At 37.2% G+C, this 20,605-nt stretch overlaps 1 protein-coding gene across 1 annotated transcript in view; it reads right to left on the reverse strand.

Annotated features, from left to right (window-relative positions):
- The window catches only part of AGBL1 (AGBL carboxypeptidase 1), a 520,708-nt gene that overhangs the window by 253,528 nt on the left and 246,575 nt on the right, over positions 1-20,605 (reverse strand). Inside the window, 1 exon segment of the mRNA XM_007194366.3 lies at positions 4,890-5,070. Within this exon segment, the coding sequence (XP_007194428.2) occupies positions 4,890-5,070 (181 nt within the window).

The raw sequence follows: 20,605 nt of genomic DNA on the forward strand, positions 1-20,605 counted from the left end.
ACTTACTTGCCATGTTGACCTTTTAAGTCATCACTTGTCTTCTCCCCACTCCCCACTCTAATCAAGCAGCCATTATCACTTCTGCTCTAACCCAACTGGTTGTCTCCTTGTTCTTTTATCCCATGTTGGAAAGAATTATAAGAAACAAGGGATCACTGCATCAGTCCTCCTGGATTACTTTGAACTCAGCCCAGTTCAATACAAACTACCAGGCCAACAAGATGGTAAATTGTTTCTTTTGGAAACCATCTTTGTGTTTTGTTTTCCTGTTACAGACATATGTTGCTAAGAGATCTTTGGCTTGGCAAGACCCACTATATCTTTGCTAGAAAATCCTGGCTTTGTCTCCCTGACCACTGCTATCAAAACCTCCCAGCCATCCTCAGAGGCTCATTAACATCACCACACAAGGAAACTACTCCACCTTTACACAGTTTTGCAAACTCCACAGGGGTCCATGATTTCTTTGTTTTTTGTTTTTTTTTTTTTTTTGAGGCTGGTAGAATCTTTTTTATTTAAAAGCTGAGTCTTCTAATACAGTGATTTCCTGAAGTTTCAAATAATTTTCAAAGCATGAAACCGGAATTCCTTTGTAAGGCCTTCTGTGATACCTTTAACTTTCAGTCACAGCATTTAAATGAAGGCAGCTATGATTTTAAAATACAGGACATAATGATAGGTACACAGAAATATTATGGATTTTTTCATAAGTTCTTTTGCATGATACTAGCAGGGAAAGAAAGACAAGTATCTTGTGGTAGGTTAAGTGCCAAGTTCAGGTTCAGGCTCTCTAATCTTTAGGCAAAAAGCTTGCCTCTTTGCTGGTCAGACCACACACAGGGCAGTTCTGTTAATGTTTAGAAGCCTATGAATAGGAATGTGTCCAAAGAAAATCAATGACAATCAGAACATCAGAAACAATACCACATAAGCAATGTTTAGGTGAACCACTTCGAACTTGGAGAGGGCTTCACCTGAGGAAGTTAAGACATGTAAAACGGGGATTAGATCTTATCCTTGTTTCTACACATTTTAGGTAAAATGTGTAAAATTCACAAGGCAAAGATCAAAACAAAGAAAAACAAATCCACCTAATTATACACTATGGAATGGGTATGTCCTGAAACGGAATGTCAACGAAGCATTTAAGTGGAAGTTAGATAAACCATATGTTAGGTGTGTTCTAAGGGTTCGTGAGCTGAAACTTTTAAGCCCAATTATTGTAAGATGTTATGATTCCATGGCAGTCTCAAGTCTTGGTAATGATGTGCAATGACCTGGGGATTTTTTTTTCAGTAGAATAATGTTATGATTTCCAAATCCCTTTCAGTCAAAATTGTTTGGGTGATCCAAGTAACCTACAAAGTGCCTTGAGCTCCATGATGAAAGACGCTATATAAATAAAAAGGGTAATTTAGTCATGATAAATAATGGTAATGATGATGGATGGTGGTGTCACAGAGAAGCTGGCCTGCCATTAGGGAGCCCAAAGCAACCAGCTGTGAGCTGGAAATAATGTGTGTCCAGGCCAGGAGGATATTCAGTGACTGAGACCATGTTAACCTTTCAACCAAAGACCTGGATCAAGCCTCTGATTCAGAGGTGTGAGCATTTGAAATGGAAAAAGCTACAGTATTTATTCCAGAGCTTGAATGTTACTTTGGGCTTATAAGACCTCTACCAACACAGGTCAACAGGGAGCTTCCTCTTCCAACAGAAGAGAAAATTGAGTAGGTCAGGGGAAGAGCCAGAATTCCAGACTAGAGTTATAACTCTGAACCCCATGCTCTTTCCATCCTCTACCAGACCCCAGACAATTCAATGGAACATGTAACTTCAGAAAAGAGCCAACTTGGATGAGAAAATGTTGAAAAGAGGTCATGTCTCTCAAGATGGCTTGCAGAGCTGTTTTCCATCCATTTAGGCTCAGTAAGCCTGCTAGTAAAACTCTTAGCCCCTCAAGCAGGGAGGAGCCATGCACTGAGGCCCTGGAGCTGATCTCCAGAGTTAAAGGAACACGTAGTAGGAGCCAGCTGAGTTCTGTTGGACCAGGAAAGGACACTGCTTTAGGTCTTTGTCCAGCTTGAGATCTAGGAAGCCTGATTGCTTCCAGAGGCCTGATTGCTGCCACCTGCTGAAGGACTTGGCTTCCCACGCCTCACATGTGCTTGAAGACCAACCAGTCACCATATGCAAAGAGGAAGGATCCTCCTCTCTGCCCACCAAAAACTTCCATCAAAAAAAAAAGAAATCTGGAAGCTACAAAACTAGGAATCTTGTTAGAACACATGGATGTTTTCCTTACCTACTTATCTTCTTTCCTTTTTTTTTTTTTGGTGGTATCTATTGAAATTTTAGTTTTACAGCATTTAGCTTTAACTTGCTTGCATTTTGGCATAATTTAACATACTTTATCATTTGGAATTTATTCTCATCCTCTTTTTCTAGTTTATCATCTTTAAATTTTTAACGTTTTTAACTTAACAATATTCTTTTTGTGCTTTTCCTTTGAAGCTAGTCTATTCTCAGCCTTTTAACATTTATTTTGGGGTTTTTTCCCTGAAAGAAATTATTATTTTATATTTCTTAAAACATTTTCTTATTTATTTTAAGTCATTGTAATTTTATCTCTGAAATTTTTGTTTTCTTTTTTAATTTCTTTATAATTCTCATTTTATCTCGTCTGTTTCACCTTTTCAATATTGCGCTACTTTCCCAGTTTCTAAACGTATGCTTTTGCCTCTTTAAAACTGATATTTTAAATTATAACTTCTTCTGCATTTTTATTTTTAGCTTTTGAAATTATTTTTCCTTTCAATTTTTCTGTTTACCTTGTATTCTGTTTATTTCCATAGGATACCAATGTCTGATCCTATAGTAAAAAAGAATCATTTATTACCATAGGAAGGGGCTTTAAGTCTTTTTCCACAGTTTGAGGCAGGTATGTATGAATGCTAATCCTGTCACCCCCACCCACTGACTGAGTGATCTTCGGAACCTGCTCTTCTATCTGGGCCTCAGCTCACAACTCTGCAAATGCTGACCCCTTACGACACTGGAATTCACCTTTCCTATTATACGTTCTGAAAGGCATGGAGGAGCTAGGCCAGGAGAAGCACCACCCCAATCTTTCCTCTTGCAGCCAACCATTTTTCAGTCATTTCACTTTTAGCCATTCCACAGCCATTTTTCAACCATTTCAGCCATTCCATTTAGATAAAGTGACACCTTTATTATAGCTGTATCCAGAATCCAGTAAAATACAACTGAGAATAAAGATTTATCTGCAGGAAATAGAAGCAAATCAAAGCATTGGTCTTTTTTTGTTTGTTCGTTTTGTTTTCTTTTATTATTTCATTTAATCTTTTTTTTTTATACAGCAGGTTCTTATCAGTTATCTATTTTATACATATTAGTGTGTATTTGTCAATCCCAATCTCCCAGTGCATCCCACCACCCTCCCCCACTGCTTTCCCCCATTGGTGTCCATACATTTGTTCTCTACATCTGTGTCTCTATTTCTGCCTTGCAAACTGGTTCATCTGTACCATTTTTCTAGATTCCACATATACGCATTAATATACGATATTTATTTTTCTCTTTCTGACTTACTTCACTGTGTATGACAGTCTCTAGGTCCATCCACGTCTCTACAAATGACCCAATTTAGTTCCTTTTTATGGCTGAGTAATATTCCATTGTATATATGTACCACATCTTCTTTACCCATTCGTCTGTCGATGGGCATTTAGGTTGCTTCCATGACCTGGCTATTGTAAATAGTGCTGCATTGAACATTGGGGTTCATGTGTCTTTTTGAATTATGGTTTTCTCTGGGTAAATGCCCCGTAGTGGGATTGCTGGGTCATATGGTAATTCTATTTTTAGTTTTTTAAGGAAAATCCATACTGTTCTCCATAGTGGCTGTATCAATTTACGTTCCCACCAATAGTGCAAGAGGGTTCCCTTTTCTCCACACCCTCTCCAGCATTTGTTGTTTGTAGATTTTCTGATGATGCCCATTCTAACTGGTGTGAGGTGATAACTCATTGTAGTTTTGATTTGCACTTCTCTAATGATTAGTGATGTTGAGCATCCTTTCATGTGTTTTTTGGCAATCTGTACATCTTCTTTGGAGAAATGTCTATTTAGGTCTTCTGCCCATTTTTGGATTGGGTTGTTTGTTTTTTTGATATTGAGCTGCATGAGCTGCTTGTAAATTTTGGAGATTAATCCTTTGTCAGTTGCTTCATTTGCAAATATTTTCTCTCATTTTGAGGGTTGTCTTTTCATCTTGTTTATGTTTTCTTTTGCTGTGCAAAAGCTTTTAAGTTTCATTAGGTCCCATTTTTTTATTTTTGTTTTTATTTCCATTACTCTAGGAGGTGGGTCAAAAAAGATCTTGCTGTGATTTATGTCAAAGAGTGCTCTTCCTATGTTTTCCCCTAAGAGTTTTATAGCGTCCAGTCTTACATTTAGGTCTTTAATCCATTTTGAGCTTATTTTTGTGAAGCATTGGTCTTAACTTCAAGGAAATCACAATTTGAGCCCTGACTTTGTCACTAACCAAGTAACCGGGGGGAGTCATTTGATTATTGTGGACACCAATTCCCTCCTTTTTAAAAGGAGAGTGTTAGATGAGATTATTTCTAAAGATTCCTCTGTTATTAACTGCCAATGAGTCTATACCTTTCTATTCAAAGGAACTATGAGATTGACATTAATGTATATGGAGATTACCCTGTTATTTGTACCAGGTAACAGAACCCAAGAGAAGTTATTCCTGCCGGAGTACCAAGACCTCTCCAGTCAAGCCCATTGAGCAAAACAACAACATGTTACCATGGTAACATAAATGCTGGCTAGGTTGAGCCAGGTGCCTGACATACTTGCCATTGATGACACCATCTGGGTTGAGCATGGGGATGATCTTGAAAATGAAGTTTTCCCTCAAGAGCCTAGCCACAGGGTCACTGCTGACCAGGAACTCCAAGGTCCCCTTCATCACCCAGCTGGCATTGCTCTCTCCTGGGTGAACTCGAGCAGTAATCACCTGGTATGGGCGCTGCCCTGCAGAAAAAGAGACACAAGAAAATTAAACCTAAGTACACTTTTCATTTCCACCCAGATAATCTGCAGGAAGCCAGTATTACACCTGACTGGCATGAAGCCTGAAATAGGTTGATTGTTTCTAATACACATCTAATGTACATGTATCCATTTTCCACCTGCCTCTATGGTCTGCAAGACTCAAGAGAGTATAAAGTTAAAGCTCAAGGCTGTTATCCAAAGCATAAGTACTTAGTGGCATCAAAACCAACCAAGAATGAGATTTTAGCAAGACCACCAAAGAAATAATTTACTCTTCAGCGTCCAACAGCATGATGCTGGGTGTCCCAGATCTGAGACTGTATCTTATCTTCATCATTTACCAGTTGTAAGATCTCAGCCAAATGACTTAATTTCTCCAAGGCTGCTTTCTCATCTGTAAAATGAGGACAATGATACTGACCTCCTGCAGCAGTTATAAAAACTAAAGGATGTGATTATAAAGAACTTGGCATATTGCTTGCTGTTCAGTATGTACCTGTTAGCTCTCTCCCTTCTCAGTTATAAAGTCTGTGGTTAGGATGGTGCCTCACATTCCCCAGTAGAAATAGGAGTCAAGTACAGAGACTGAATTGGGAAATTTATGACTGACTTTATGACACTGAAGCCAATCCTGGAGAGATTTCACAAAAGAGGGAAGCACTTGGAAGCTCAATCTCGGAGTTGCAATACTTCCTTCACTTTGCAAAAGAAATCAGGAACACACTCTCTGCCAATCACCGGGAGTGTATTGACATGAATAGATCTTACGAAGAATGCATTGATGAAAGAGAGACTTATCATCCTTTCTTTGCTGACAGAAGACACATGGAGTATCGTAGTGTTGAGACGTATTCTTAGACCACATCTGGGCTCAGGTGGTAAATGTCTTTTGATTGATTGGTGATGTCTGTCCCCATACACTTGAGGAAGAAGTGGGGAACATGTGGTATCATACAAGCAATTCACCATGTCTGCTCTAACCCTTTGTTTAATTTTGTGTGGGTTTTTTGACTCTTCCTTCTGTATCCTCAGCCAATTCCTTATTGTTCCTAAACCCATTCTAATGATGAGAACTAAATATTTGCCAAGTATAAATACCTTAGCCACTAAACAGCCTAAAAGTTAAACCAGTCATTTTCTTCCTGATCATTCAAATCATGAGTTAAATATGGCTTTTCTTCCCTTAAGCAGTAATCTTTTTGAGGGAATAAACTGTGTCTATAATTCTGTACAAAGAAAGACAAAACTGAATAACTCTCAATTACAGCTAAATAACAAGTAATGGAAGATACAGAGAAATAAACTATTAATTCCCTAATTATATTACTATTATCATGAATTAAAACAAACAAAAAACCCTCTGTCAACAGGCAATGAGATGCAGGTTTAAGGGGCATATATTGGTGCATTTTTACTGACTATGGTGAGAGCATGTTACTTCTCTTTGTAGATCCTTTATATATTGTGGATAATATTCAGTTATGTTTTTGCTTAAGCAGGTATTTTAAACATATTCCAGAAACTGCAGGAGGCATTGGGTAGAAAAAGTTGAATATATTATAGCTCTTGTTCTGTAAGAGCCCAAAGCATTTGTCGGTAGTGACAAACATGCAAGCAAATAATGACAAGTGAGCTAGTGGAGGTGTATATAAAGCACCAAAAATAGATCTGACTCAGAGAGGGAAGGACATTTCCAGCGATGTGGTGCTATTTAGACTGGGTCCTGCAGGATAAGTATCAGCTAACTAGAGAAAGAAGGTGAGGAGGGGTCTCCTAAGCAAAGAAAAAGATACATGGCAAAGAACACAGAGGAGAAAATCTGGTGCATTCAAGAATAAAGAAAAGTTGTGAACGGCTGAAGCAAAGGACTAGAGATAGTAGCTTGTGAATTTAGAAAAGTAAGTTGGTGTCAAACTGTTAAGATCCTTCCTCATATATTTTGTTTAGGGATTTGGACTTTATTCTGTAGATCAGAAGTTCTCAACTATGGAGTCAGTATCTCCCTGATACACTATAATCTGTGGTGAGATCTACTGAAGAATCATTGGTTAGTAATAAAAGTGTAAATGCTTGTTTTATATATATATATATATATATATATATATATATATATATATATATATATATATACACACACACTACACTATATATGTATACATATACTTTATAAATATACATACATAGACATATATACATGTATATACACACACACCTACACATATCACACAAAATGCTGGCTACCCGCCCAATAGCTTTTCTCCCCTTCTTTCCTACTACCAGACCCCTGATTTTGGGGGGTTTAAAAAGTGCCTAGATCAAAACACTCAGCTTCGTGGATCCTCTTGTAGGTAGGAGTGACCATGTGACAGGGTCGAGACCAATGAGATGTAAATGGCAGCCTGGGGTGGGTCTTTCTGGAAAACTGATTAAAGGGCACCATTTCACCTGGCAAATGCCTTCTTGGTTTTTGTCCCTTATCCCTCATCTTTGTCTCTTCTTCCTTCCGTGAACATAGATCTGATACTTTCAGGTGAGGAAGCCAACTTAAGAATCAAAGTCACATGATAAGATGTTACCATAAAGGTAGAAAGAGCCTACGTTCTTGAAAAATCCCTTAAGCAGCTACCCTGCACCTTCACTAGCTTCTTCAATACTTCTGGATGTTTGAGACCAATAAAACACTATTTGACTGGGCAAATGTAATCATGTTTCTGTTATATCTTGTTAGACTCTAGTTTAACTTATATGATATAAGAGCAGGTTTAAAGTCATCCTTAAAATAAGGTTACTTTGAATAACATGCATCCAAGTGTGCTTTCTGGACTGGGGAGAAAAGAATGGCAGAGAGTTGTAATGAGAATATTTGTTATGTGTGCCCCAGAAAACAACAGTTGAGAGTGTCTACTTTAAGAAATAGAAAGTAAATGATGGCTTATCAACAGGAGAAAGACATGCCAAAGACTGTGCGTCAAAAAAATTCTGACATTTATGAAGATAGTACATTTGTTTAACCATAGACAGTGCTGGGGTTATGGAGCAGAGAACAACTTTTAGAGCCATATTTCCAGAGTTCAAATTCCAGCCCCACCATGTTCTACCTGAGATGAATTATGTAAGTTTCTGAAGAAATTGAGTATTAGGTTGGATGTTCTGTGTGTAAGCCTAGTGATTTGCTAACTGGAATATACTTAGTAAGCATATTGGCAGGGGGTGGTATATAGTTAGCTAGCTGAGCACAGTTGAAGTTAGTTGAAGGTCAACTTTCCCACTGTATCATTTGCTCACAATTACTTTTCACTCCTTCCCAAGCAAGCTGTATTGGCACGCCAATAAAAACTTGTTGAGTCATAAAGAGGCTTGACGAATTTGTACCCAATCAGTGGCCTGTTTTCAGTTCTATAATTCCATATCACTCTCTTTGTGGTTTTTGAACTATGTTCATTTACAGCATATTGAACAACAATAGTAAGTGCTCCCAGCCCAGCAAGAAGAAATTAAAAAAAAAAAGAAAAAGTAGCTTAAGCTTGTGTAAATTTTCAACACCAACTGAACACTCTCATTGTCTGGGCCATTTGAGTCCCATTGCCTGGTAACCAGTGCAATGCAGTGCATTAGTCAGCAAGCCAAATGCAGCTCTTGCAAAGAAAGGTCAAGATGTTTCTTCCCTTTGGAGAGTCAGGTTGATAATCCGCTAGATTGTAATACACCACAAAACCTGCCAGGCTGTTCTGAGCATCCTGAAGAAGCAAACAGGGAAAACTGCGGATTCTCGTGAAGAAATACGTATAAGCAGCATTTTAGCCATTTCTAGTTGATTTTCCTCCTTCCTCTCCGTGATTTAAGGCAATTTTGCAGTCGTATTGGTGAGTTAAACTTATGGGACCATTCAGTTAGAGCAGCAAATGGTGCTCCAGAGAACCCATAGCAGACAACAGCTGTGAATAGTATGCAACATACATACTATGTGTTTTTTCTTATAATTGACAATTTCAGTTTTAATAACTCATCTTTGCTTAGGGTAGGGCAAAGAGTGTCAAGTATATGTCTTTTTTTTTTCTCTGTAATTTATAAAATCTATTCCGGAGGCCACCAAAATCTATGGGGGAGTCATGGTTTGGCAATATTGTAATTCTGAAAGCAACATATTGAATTTATGTCAGTGGTAATGACATCTGTGTTAGAAACAAGTAGGGGGTTGTATAATGCCTGAGAGATATCAGGCTCAGGGCCAAGGAAAAGCTGAGTAAGAACAGAAGACATGTGTGATGATACACATGTACGCCCAACTATATAAACATCCATTCATTTATTCCTTCTTTCTTTCAACAATATATATTAAGCTCCTACTGGCACTCTGCAAGGTTCTGGAGATTCCAAAAGAAATAATGATTTTTGCCCTCAGGGAACTAATAATAGTCTGTTGAGAAAGACAGGCACACAGATAATTATGATCCAATATGATCAGGGACATTTGGCAAGACATTTTTCAAAGCACAGTGGAATGCTCATTACGTTATTTATGGTAATGTGAGCAACTGGAAGTGACTTAAACATGCATCCACAAGACATTAGTTAAAGAAGTGATACATAAAACAGAATACTATGCAACCATTAAAAATGGCACATGGATCTCACACTGGAAGGTAAATATCACACAGTGATGAGTGAAAACAATGTAGGAGAGAGCGCTACATCATAATGGATCCCATTTGTGTCATTGTAGATACTTAAAGGTATCTATACACAGAGACACATCTGCTAGTGGAGGCCACCTGGGTCATTTTTATGTCTTCTTTATCCCTATCTAGCATGTTTGTCTCTCCAGAAAATAACAATCATATGTCAGTTTTCATAAAGGCAAAATATTTTCCAGGAGTAGTAAACCACAGAAGAGAAAGATGAAAAAAAAGTCTTTTTCACATAAGATGTGACATATGATCTGGTTTGTCCCATTGGAGTTTGAGTTTGCCAGATGAAGAAAAGAAAGGAGGGAGATGATGGAAGGGGCTAAGTCGATGTATTTGCAAGATAACGAGGTCATAAAGCACAGAGTGTCTGAAGAAGAGTGATGTGATTTTATGTGACTAAAACACTAGCTATATGGAAGGTAAGAAGGGGAGTGATGCTATAAGCTAAGTCTGTACCTGTTTCTTTTAAACAGGCCTTTTAGCCCATGCTAAGGAGTTTGGAAACAATCTTCTAGGCTGTGGAAGCACCATGGAAAATCATTTTGCAAGAGTGTGATCAGATGGGGCTTCTTGTTGGAGCTGAAGATGATAGGAGAAATGGCCAAAAGAGCATATTATGATTTTAAGGTCCAGTCAGCTAACTTGACCTTAACTCTGGAAGAGAGTGGATAAAAATGGCCTGACTGAAGGGCAAGGAGTGAGGAAGGAGACCAGGAAACAGAAATGGAAAAGAAAATGTCAATGAAAGAAGATTCTGAGAAAGAGAAAATTTGAAAAGAGGTGTGGTGGGAAAAAATTTATACATTATATAATATACATGATACTAATGTTTACCACCAAAGGCAGTGTGCTATGAAAATTTTCTGCACTGTGTGTTTTTCATTTACGAATATAGATTGGTGATCTTTCCACATCAATATATAAAGATTCTTCCATCTCTCTTTTTTAATTAGTTGTATTTAGGGTACAATTTACATACAATAAATTTTACCAATTTTAATTTTACAGTTCAGTGAATTTTGACAAATGTATGCAGTGCTGTAAAACCACTAAGATCATGATTATCATCACAAAAATTCCCCTCATTCCCCTTTGCAGGCAGTTGCCTCACCCCATCCCTACCCTCTGGCAACCACTGATCTGCTTTTTGGCTCTGTAGGGCTGTCTTCTCTGGAATTTCATAATAATTGATTCATACAGCATATAACCTTTTTGTCTGGCTTCTTTCCCTTAGTGTAATGCTTTTGAGAGTCATCCATGTTGTTACATATATCAATAATGTGTTCCTTTTAGCCACTGACTTACATTCCAGTGTACCACAGAGCAATGGACATGCCACGATTTGTTTATTCCTTCACCTGTTGATGAGCATGTGCATTATTTCCAGTTTAGGGCTACTATGAAATAAGCTGCTATAGTCATTTGTGTATACATTTTTCTTCAAAGTGAATACTTGGGGGAATAGAATTTCTGCATACTTTGGTAGGGTTAATATTATGGTAGGTTTTTATGAGATGCTGCCAAACTGTTTCCCGAAGAGTCTGTACTATTCTGCATGTCCACCAGCAGTGCCTGAGGGTTCCAGTTAATCCACAGAACAACGACCCTTAGTATTGTCAAGCCTTTTTAATTTTAGTCATTCTAATGGGGAGGTAGTGGTGTCTAATTGTTGTTTTCATTTGCATTTCCCTGATGACAGATGATGTTGAGAACCTTCATATGTGCTTTTTAGCCATTTTCATACTTTCTTAATGGAAGTATCTTTTCAGCTCTTTTGCTTATTTTAAAATCAGGCTGTTTGTCTTATTATTGAGTTTGAAGTGTTCTTTATATATTCTAAATACAACCGTTTAACAGATATAGGTTTAGTAAATTCTCCCACTCTTTGGCTTACATTTTCATTTTCTTGAAAATGTATTTTGAAGGAAAAACATTTCTTATTCGATAAAGTCAAGTTTCTCTAGTCTTTTTCTTTCATAGTTTGAGTATTTGGTGTTCCATCTAAGAAATCTTTGCCTAACTCAGTGTGACCATGATTTTCTTCTGCAAGATTTATAGTCTAAGTTTTACATGTAAGTCCATCAATATTAGGTCTAGTGAGTTAATTTTGGATTATGATACGATGTAAGGGTTGAGATTCATGTTTTTCTTCCTATGATATCCTTTAGGATTTTCTACACATTCAGCCTTATCTTCTGCAAATAACAACAGTTTTATTTTTCCTCTCCAAACCTGAAAGCATCTATTTCAACAGGAGGGTGGAATGCTACTCACATCTACTGGTCTCTGTTGGATAGGGGCCCAGGATGCTACTAAACATTCTGTAATGCACAGAACCGACTCCCATAACAAAAAATTATCTGGTTCAAAATGTCAATAGAGAGGAGAATGAAGAGCTCTGGCTTATACTCTACAATACAATATTAAATAGAACTGGTGATAGTGGCAATCTTTTTTTTGTTTGTTTCCAGTCTCAAAAGGCAAGCTTTCAACATTTCCCCATTAAGGCTTTTGAAATTACCCTTTATCAAATTAAGAAAGTTTTCTTCTATTCCTACTTGCTAAGAGCTTTTGATCTTAAATTATGCCAAATTATTTCAAGTGATTTTTTGCTTCTATTGAAATGAATACATAATTTTCTCCTTTATTCTGTAAATGTGATGAATTACATGGATTTATTTATTTTTATTTCCTTTATAGAAAACTTTGAATATACACAAATATATTTACTGCCCAGCTACAACAATTATTAATTCCCAGCCATTTTTGTTTTATTTATACTCTCACTCTCTACCTCTCGCAAGATTATTTTGAAACAAGTCTTAGGCATCACTTTATTTTAACATTGATTTTTTTGCAAGTTGTATCAACATTACATTCCTGAAATACAATCAATTTGATTATGATATATCATATATCATTTTATGTAATTCTGGATTTGGTTGTTTTCTCTGGAATTTTGCATCTATGTCCCATGAGAGAAGTTGGCCTACAATTTTTCTTTCTTGTAATGTCCTTTTCAGACTTTTATAACAAGGTTATGATGAGTTGGAATCCATTACCACTTATTCTTTTCTGTGGAAGATTTCTGAAGATTAGAAATATTTCCTCCTTAAATTTATGGTAAAATTTCCTAGTGAAGCCCTCTGAGCATAGAATTTTTTTCTCTGAAGATTTTAATAACAACCCAAATTACATAATAACAAAACCAAAATATTAAAAAGCATTCAGAATCATGTAATAAAAAAATCCAACTGTTTAGATTTTCTATTTCTTCCTTTGTCAGTTTAGTAATTCTACTTTTCAATAATTTTAAATTTAAAGCTATATTTTCAAATTTGTTGGTGTAAAGTTATTTTTAAATCCCCCTTATTATATTTAAGAGTCTCTAGTGATGGTCCTTATTTTTATTTCTGATATAGAGTTCTTTATTCTTTATCATTCTCAAAGAGAGCATATCATTTTTAGTCTTTTCCAAAAATGAACTCTTTATTTTACAGTTGTTTTCTCTTTCATTTATTCCTGCTCCTAAATTTTATTTTTCCTTCTTTCTACTTTCTTTGGTGTCAATATTTTTGTTCTTTTACAAAGAACTTAAAATGGTATTTACATCATTGGCCCAGTGTATGATAGAATTTTATAAATGTTATCCATGTGTTTAAAATAATGCCATTGAGTGCAACGTTCCATATACACCAATTAGATCAGATTTGTTAGTTATATTCTTCATATTTTCTGTATTTTTGCTTGATATTATGTCTCCTTATTCTATGAGTTACTGAGAGAGGTATATTAAAAGTCTCCAAAGACTATTTTAGATTTGTCTATTTCTTCTTACAATGTTGTCAATTATTTCTTTATTTTAAAGCTATGTTTTAAATGAAAACAGATTTAGCATCGTTATGTTGTCCTAACTGGACATTTTATTGTTATAAGGTATTTCTCTATTTCTACTAAAAGATTTCTCCCTAGCTTCTCCTTTGGCTGTATTAATATAGCTATGCTGGATTTCTTTAGGTTAGTATTTACAATGTGTATCATTTCCCATCCTTTTACTTTCAAACTTTCTATAATTTTTCAGTAGGTATTTATTTCTTGGATGTACCATATAATTGAATATTGTATTTTATTCAGTCTAGCAATCTTTATTCTCTTTTTTTATTTTTTATTTTTTTAAATTTTTAAATTTAATTTTATTTATTGTTTTATACTGCAGATTCTTATTAGTCATCAATTTTATACACATCAGTGTATACATGTCAATCCCAATCGCCCAATTCATTGCACCACCAACCCCACCCCCACGCCACTTTCCCCCGCTTGGTGTCCATACGTTTGTCCTCTACATCTGTGTCTCAATTTCTGCCCTGCAAACCAGTTCATCTGTACCATTTTTCTAGGTTCCACATATATGCGTTAATATACGATATTTGTTTTTCCCTTTCTGACTTACTTCACTCTGAATGACAGTCTCTAGATCCATCCACGTCTCAACAAATGACCCAGTATCGTTTCTTTTTATGACTGAGTAATATTCCATTGTATATATGTACCACATCTTCTTTATCCATTCATCTGTCTATGGGCATTTAGGTTGCTTCCATGCCCTGGCTATTGCAAACAGTGCTGCAATAAACATTGGGGTGCGTGGGTCTTTTTGAATTATGGTTTTCTCAGGGTATATGCCCAGTAGTGGGATTGCTGGATCATATAATAATTCTATATTTAGTTTTTTAAGGAACCTCCATACTGTTCTCCATAGTGGCTGTATCAATTTACATTCCCACCAACAGTGCAAGAGGGTTCCCTTTTCTCCACACCCTCTCTAGCATTTGCTGTTTGTAGACTTTCTGATGATGCCCATTCTAACTGGTGTGAGGTGATACCTCATTGTAGTTTTGATTTGCATTTCTCTAATAATTAGTGATGTTGAGCAGCTTTTCATGTGCTTCTTGGCCACCCACCAGTTTTGGGATTTGATTTTACTGTGGTTGCGCCCCTCCTACCTTCTCATTTTGGCTTCTCCTTTGTCTTTGGATGTGGGGTATCTTTTTGGTGAGTTCCAGTGTCTTCCTGTCGATGATTGTCCAGCAGCTAGTTGTGATTCTGGTGTCCTTGCAAGAGGGAGTGAGAGCATGTGCTTTTACTCTGCCATCTTGGTTCCGATTCTCTATCTCTTTTAAATGGAGTGTTTAGTCAACTTACATTTGATGCAACTAATGATATATGTGTGTTTAATGCTATCATTTTATTTTTTGTTCTACATTCATTTTAACTTCCGTATAATCTGTTTTCTTTCCTGTCTTGTCTTCATTTAGAATGATTGGGTATTTTTTTTACCATTGCTCCTTTTTTCTACTTTATTAGTTTAGTAGTTACACATCCTTTTATTCTTCTTCAGTTAGTTACTTTCAAGATTACAGTATGTACATTTAACTTATCATAGTAAATATAATCTACCACATTTTGATCTATCATACCACAAATCTTAAAACTCACAAAACACATTTATTGTGTCATAAAGTTGATGTTAATTTAAATTAAATTATATATTTACCCTTTTAATTCTTCTTCATTCCTTACTCCATCTAAAAGCATCCATCAGGTTTCATTTTCCTTCTGCCTGAAAAATCACCCATCATTATTTCTTCTAACATGAGTTTGCTAGCAGTGAATACTCTACCTTTTTGTATTTTCTTCATTTGTCTAAAAATGAATTCATCCCAACTTCAGGTTTAAAAGTTACTTTTGCTGAATATTGGATCATATCTCACCCCTGGTGCTCAACTCTGTTTTCCATTTCTTTCCATGTTCCTTCCACCAAGATCCTGTTAGTACTTGGCTGCTTTCAACACCCCTTACAAGTACTTAGAAGTCTGTCTCCTCATTTTGCAGAAATAGGAATATGTGTTTTTGTTTTCTATCATATGTGTTTTTTTTTATGCTGTTTCCAAAAGAAGGGAGAATGTCTTCATTGGAATTTCCAAGTTCTTGAACTTTCTTATACGCTTCTTTTTAAAATTTCTGTTGATTATATTGAAATTTCCAGGTAGACAATCCTAACATCTGCAAAGAATGAAACATTTCTTTCTCTCCAAAGTTTGTATCACTTATTCCGCATACCTTTCTAATTTCTTAGAATTTCCTCACTAATGTGAAATAAGAGTCCTTTAATGCTATTCAATGTTATCACACCTGGTGGCTCTCTGACAGATTAACCAATAATTTGTGCCAGCTCTGTTAAAATGCGTGGGATTACATGTAAACACATTCATGACATTTCTATAGAAACTTGCAGCTGAGAAGGCACTTTCACCTACATTATCCTTTTAGTTCTCAAAGTAAATGGTAAAGTAGGCAAGACAAGTATTATTCTCTTCTCACTCATAAAGCTAGAAAGGAGAGAAAGCAAGAGGAAAATTTAGGTGTTCTGAAACAAAATCCAATGTTCTTTTCATTTGACCATGTACTATTTTGTATGTATACTTAAGAGGTAGGCTAAAATTAATCTTCTTGAGATAAAACATGATGATATATTGAGGGGAAAACAAGCACCATGTAAATTCTGAATCAGGGAAGCAGGGTTTGAGACCCAGTTCTGCTTCATACTAACTGAATGTATTTGGGGAAATTAAACTCTTTTGAAATCTCAGTTCCTGACCTATAAAACCAGGCTCTCTCTGGTCTTTGCAGGACTAAATTCAATGATTGTCAATGGCAATGTGAAATACAGTAGATAAAAATAAAACTTTTTAGCCAATGGTTTCAATCCACTTTGATTCTATTATATTCTTCTGTATTCTTTTAATAGAGCACCTAAGAAGAAACAAAACTACATGGAGCTTCATCTCTTTTTTTCTCTTTTTCTAATATTCAGATGCAAGTGCTAATAAGTATAGAAGTCAAAAGTCAGGTGGTGGCAGAAGAAAGTAGTGTAGGTAATCACTGCTAGTAATCAGCTTCTGAACAATCAAGTGTGGCCTGGATCTCTCTTGCTTCTCCTAACAGCTGGGACACAATTCCTTTCCAGATGAGCAGGGTCTTCTGTTCACATGCCCTCTTTTACAAACTCTTAAGCTATGAGCTTTCTGGCCCATATACCATGAGAATAAGAAATTGACCAGATTGCAGTTTCCAAACTAGTCTCATTTGGGGTTGCTCCAAATGGTGAGGTTAAAAACCTCAGTTCACCCCAAACTGATCATCTTCACTCCCACTGGAAGAGGCAAGAAGTGGCCTCAGATCTTGTCCCTCCCAGAACTTTGTAATCTACCTTCCTCTCAAAGCTTGAGAAAAGATCTCCATACCCCAGAATGGCATACAGCCTGAGAAGCTCTGACTTCTTTCTGTAAAGAGATTACTTAATTTTCACCAGATATATAGGGGCTCCTGCACTGACAGAGGGAAGAGAGAGGATGTTCACGGCCCCCACTTGCCTCTCTGAGGATTTGCGGGGGCAGCAGGGAGGCAGCTGTGGAGCAAAGGCTGACTTTAGACCCTACGTGGCTGATGAGCTATAGAAATTGATTGGAGGATCATGATCGTGTATTGGCACCCCATGATCATTTTCTTAACTTTTTTTTTTTTTTTAATTTATTTATTTATTTATTTTTGGCTGTGTTGGGTCTTCGTTTCTGTGCGAGGGCTTTCTCTAGTTGTGGCAAGCGGGGGCCACTCTTCATCGCGGTGTGCAGGCCTCTCACCGTCGCGGCCTCTCTTGTTGTGGAGCACAGGCTCCAGACGCGCAGGCTCAGCAATCGTGGCTCACGGGCCCAGTTGTTCCACAGCATGTGGGATCTTCCCAGACCAGGGCTCGAACCCGTGTGCCCTGCATTGGCAGGCAGATTCTCAACCACTGCGCCACCAGGGAAGCCCTCTTAACTCTTTAAAACTTCTTCATGAATTGTAAGCAATACACACAACAGGGAGGGAAATGCCCAGGACCAGAAAGGCCCCACCCTCTCTAATTCCTCCTCTCTCCCTCCTGCTTCTTCATACATCCCTCCTGCTTCTTCACCGCATGCATACAAACTCTTCCTCACCATCTCTTCCAGCCACACAGCATCCCAGGAGATCCAAAACAAACAGAAAAAAAAAAAAAACCAGATCTGACTGTATCACCTTCCACATAATAAATATAGTAGTATCTATACTTCTTATAGAGTTGAAAGTCCTCACCAGCTGGCCTCAGCCAGACTGTCTGGTCTCAATCGCTGTTCCTCCTGAAACAAATAGCATTCGCTCTGCTTTTTACTGTTCCCAAAATACATGTCCTTTCCCTTCCATGGCTGTGTTTCTGCCCACACTCTTCCCTCTGTTTAGAAGTCTTTCCCCACTTCTGTGCCTGGAAAATTCTTATTGCCCTTCACCCTGAAGCTTTTCTTGATCCCCCCACCAACCTAGGAAGAGGGAGTAGTCTCCGTCTCCTAGGTCTTACGACATATGTGGATTTCTAGTTTATCCAGATGCACATTAGCCATACATCTGTACACAACTCCCCAAGTAAACTTACCATCCATTTTATTGTTTGGTCTCTTTCTTCCACTATCCAGCCTGCTTCCTGTACCTTAATTCTCTGTTCCTAAAGCGGTGTACATTGGGTGTTTTCAGAAAATATTTGCTGAGTAGATGTGTGTAATTAACTGTAATTAACCTCTAATTAACCTCTCCATGCCCAGTTGTGTCACAACATACAAATTCACTAATTTTTTCAGAATCCATTCATTCATTTGTTCATTCATTCAACAAGTATTTATTGAGTGCTTAAGATGCACCAGGCACTATATTACAAATTGGAGCTGTAACAGGGAAAGAGGCAAAGTCCCTGCCATCAGGAGCTTACCTTCTAGTGGGGAAGGCAAACAGTATCATCATGTAAGTACTGTGAAGGAAAGTAAAGCAGAGAGGCAGCAGAGAATTCAGAGGAGGGGTGGAGGTCATCATTTTAGAAAAGATAATGCAGAGAAGTCTCTCCGAGGAGTTGGCATCTAAGCAGAGACCTCCTTGCATTGAGGAAATTTAGCCAGTTCAAGAAATAAAGTTAAATAGAGCTGGAATAGAATGTGTGAAGTGGACAAGAGCCAGATTCTATGAGTCTTACAGAAAAAGATTGGGTTGTAATGAGAAATCACGGAGGTTTGAGCAGGGCAGTACCATGATCTAATTTGTACTTTTGCTCCATTTAAGATAATTTTCTGTACCACAATTAGAATAAGGTTTTCAAAGTCCAGAAGGGAGGCCAATTAGGTTCATCACGTGTGACAATAGCACATTGTTCTGTGTTTCTGATACCAAAATGATGCCATAGAAGACCGACCACTTTAAACTATTTGTCCTCAACAGTGGTCACTCACCAGGCTTTTCCACTTTACGTGACCATTATGAAAGTTTACATCCATAAAGTGGTAGACAAGATTATGTGCCCATTCATTTATTCAACATTTATTGAGTATCTTCTATGTGCCAAGGACATATCAAACACTGAGGGTAAACAAGCAGTTTTAGGCAGAGTCCCTGTCTTAAAAGAACTCCCAGTTTTCCCATGGGTAAGAGATATTTATTGGGAGTGAAAGAATTTTGGCCTTTTAGGAAATTCCCTCAACTAAAGCAGTGTTTCTCAAACTGTGTTTTACATGTGAATCCTCCGGAAAACTTGTTAAAATGCAGATTCTGTTTCAGTGACTCTGGGGTCTGGGCCTGAGGTCCTGCATCTCTACCAAGCTCCCAAGTGATGCCAAGATTGCTAGTCCAAAGATCACACTTTGAGCAGCAAAGCTCTCCCTGTCCCACGGAAATATAATGCAAGCCACAGAAATATTATGCAAAATTTTTAATATTTCTAGTAGCTACATTTTTTAAATTAAAAAAATTAATTTTAATAATAAATTGTATTTAACCCCAAAGATTCAAAACATTACCATTCCAATATGTAATCAATACAAAAAACGATTAATATGATATTTTACATTTTTTTGTACTTAGTCATCAGAAGTCTGATGTGTATTTTACACTTTCAGCACACCTCAATTCGGACTGCTTTCTTTTAACTGCTCAATAGCCTCATGTGACTCATGACTACTAACTTGAACAATACAGCCCTAGACCCTCTTTCAAGTCTCTAACTGAAACCCTTCACCATACTCAATGATAAAAGTTTACTACACTCCAATGTAATATAGTCAAGACATTAAGAAAATGGATAAAATAATAGCCCCCCCAAACAAAACATTCTGTTTCATTGCCTTCTTTCTCATGAAACAATCCAATTTTGAAATATTACAAAAACTCATATTTCTTTGCAAAGGGCAATCTCACCTTCTTATTTTGTTCCTATCTATCTCTGACTATAAGAAAGTGGGTTTGGATAATAGGTATAAATGAAAAGAAAATCAGGAAATCTTTTCCTGATTTTCAGATAACCAAGAGGAAGTGGTGTAATCGAGGCTGAGATAACAATTTTAGACTCTGCATAAATAAGAGCAAATTCATCTGCCTTTCCTCATCTGCATCAAAGTGTACAGACTTTTCTGGAGATTTTGTTTAATATGCTGAAAACAAAAATAATACATCTGTGCTATAATGATACATAATATATACAGTATCATAATAGAGTATTTGGATTGGGTTTGAGAAATTTACTACACACAGAAATGACAGTCACTTGGGAGAAGCGTGTAATCGCATCAGGAAAATTACAGACAGATGCTGCTGCAGCCCCCCCACCCCTCCCCCCACGAACCCATCAGCTGATCTCGGTTAGGTATGCTCGCAATTCTGCCTGGGATCTGCTGGCTCCCTGGTGCCCCAGGGCACTGGCTCCTTTACCC

Source organism: Balaenoptera acutorostrata, chromosome 3, assembly GCF_949987535.1.
Source record: "Balaenoptera acutorostrata chromosome 3, mBalAcu1.1, whole genome shotgun sequence".
Lineage (NCBI taxonomy): Eukaryota > Metazoa > Chordata > Mammalia > Artiodactyla > Balaenopteridae > Balaenoptera > Balaenoptera acutorostrata.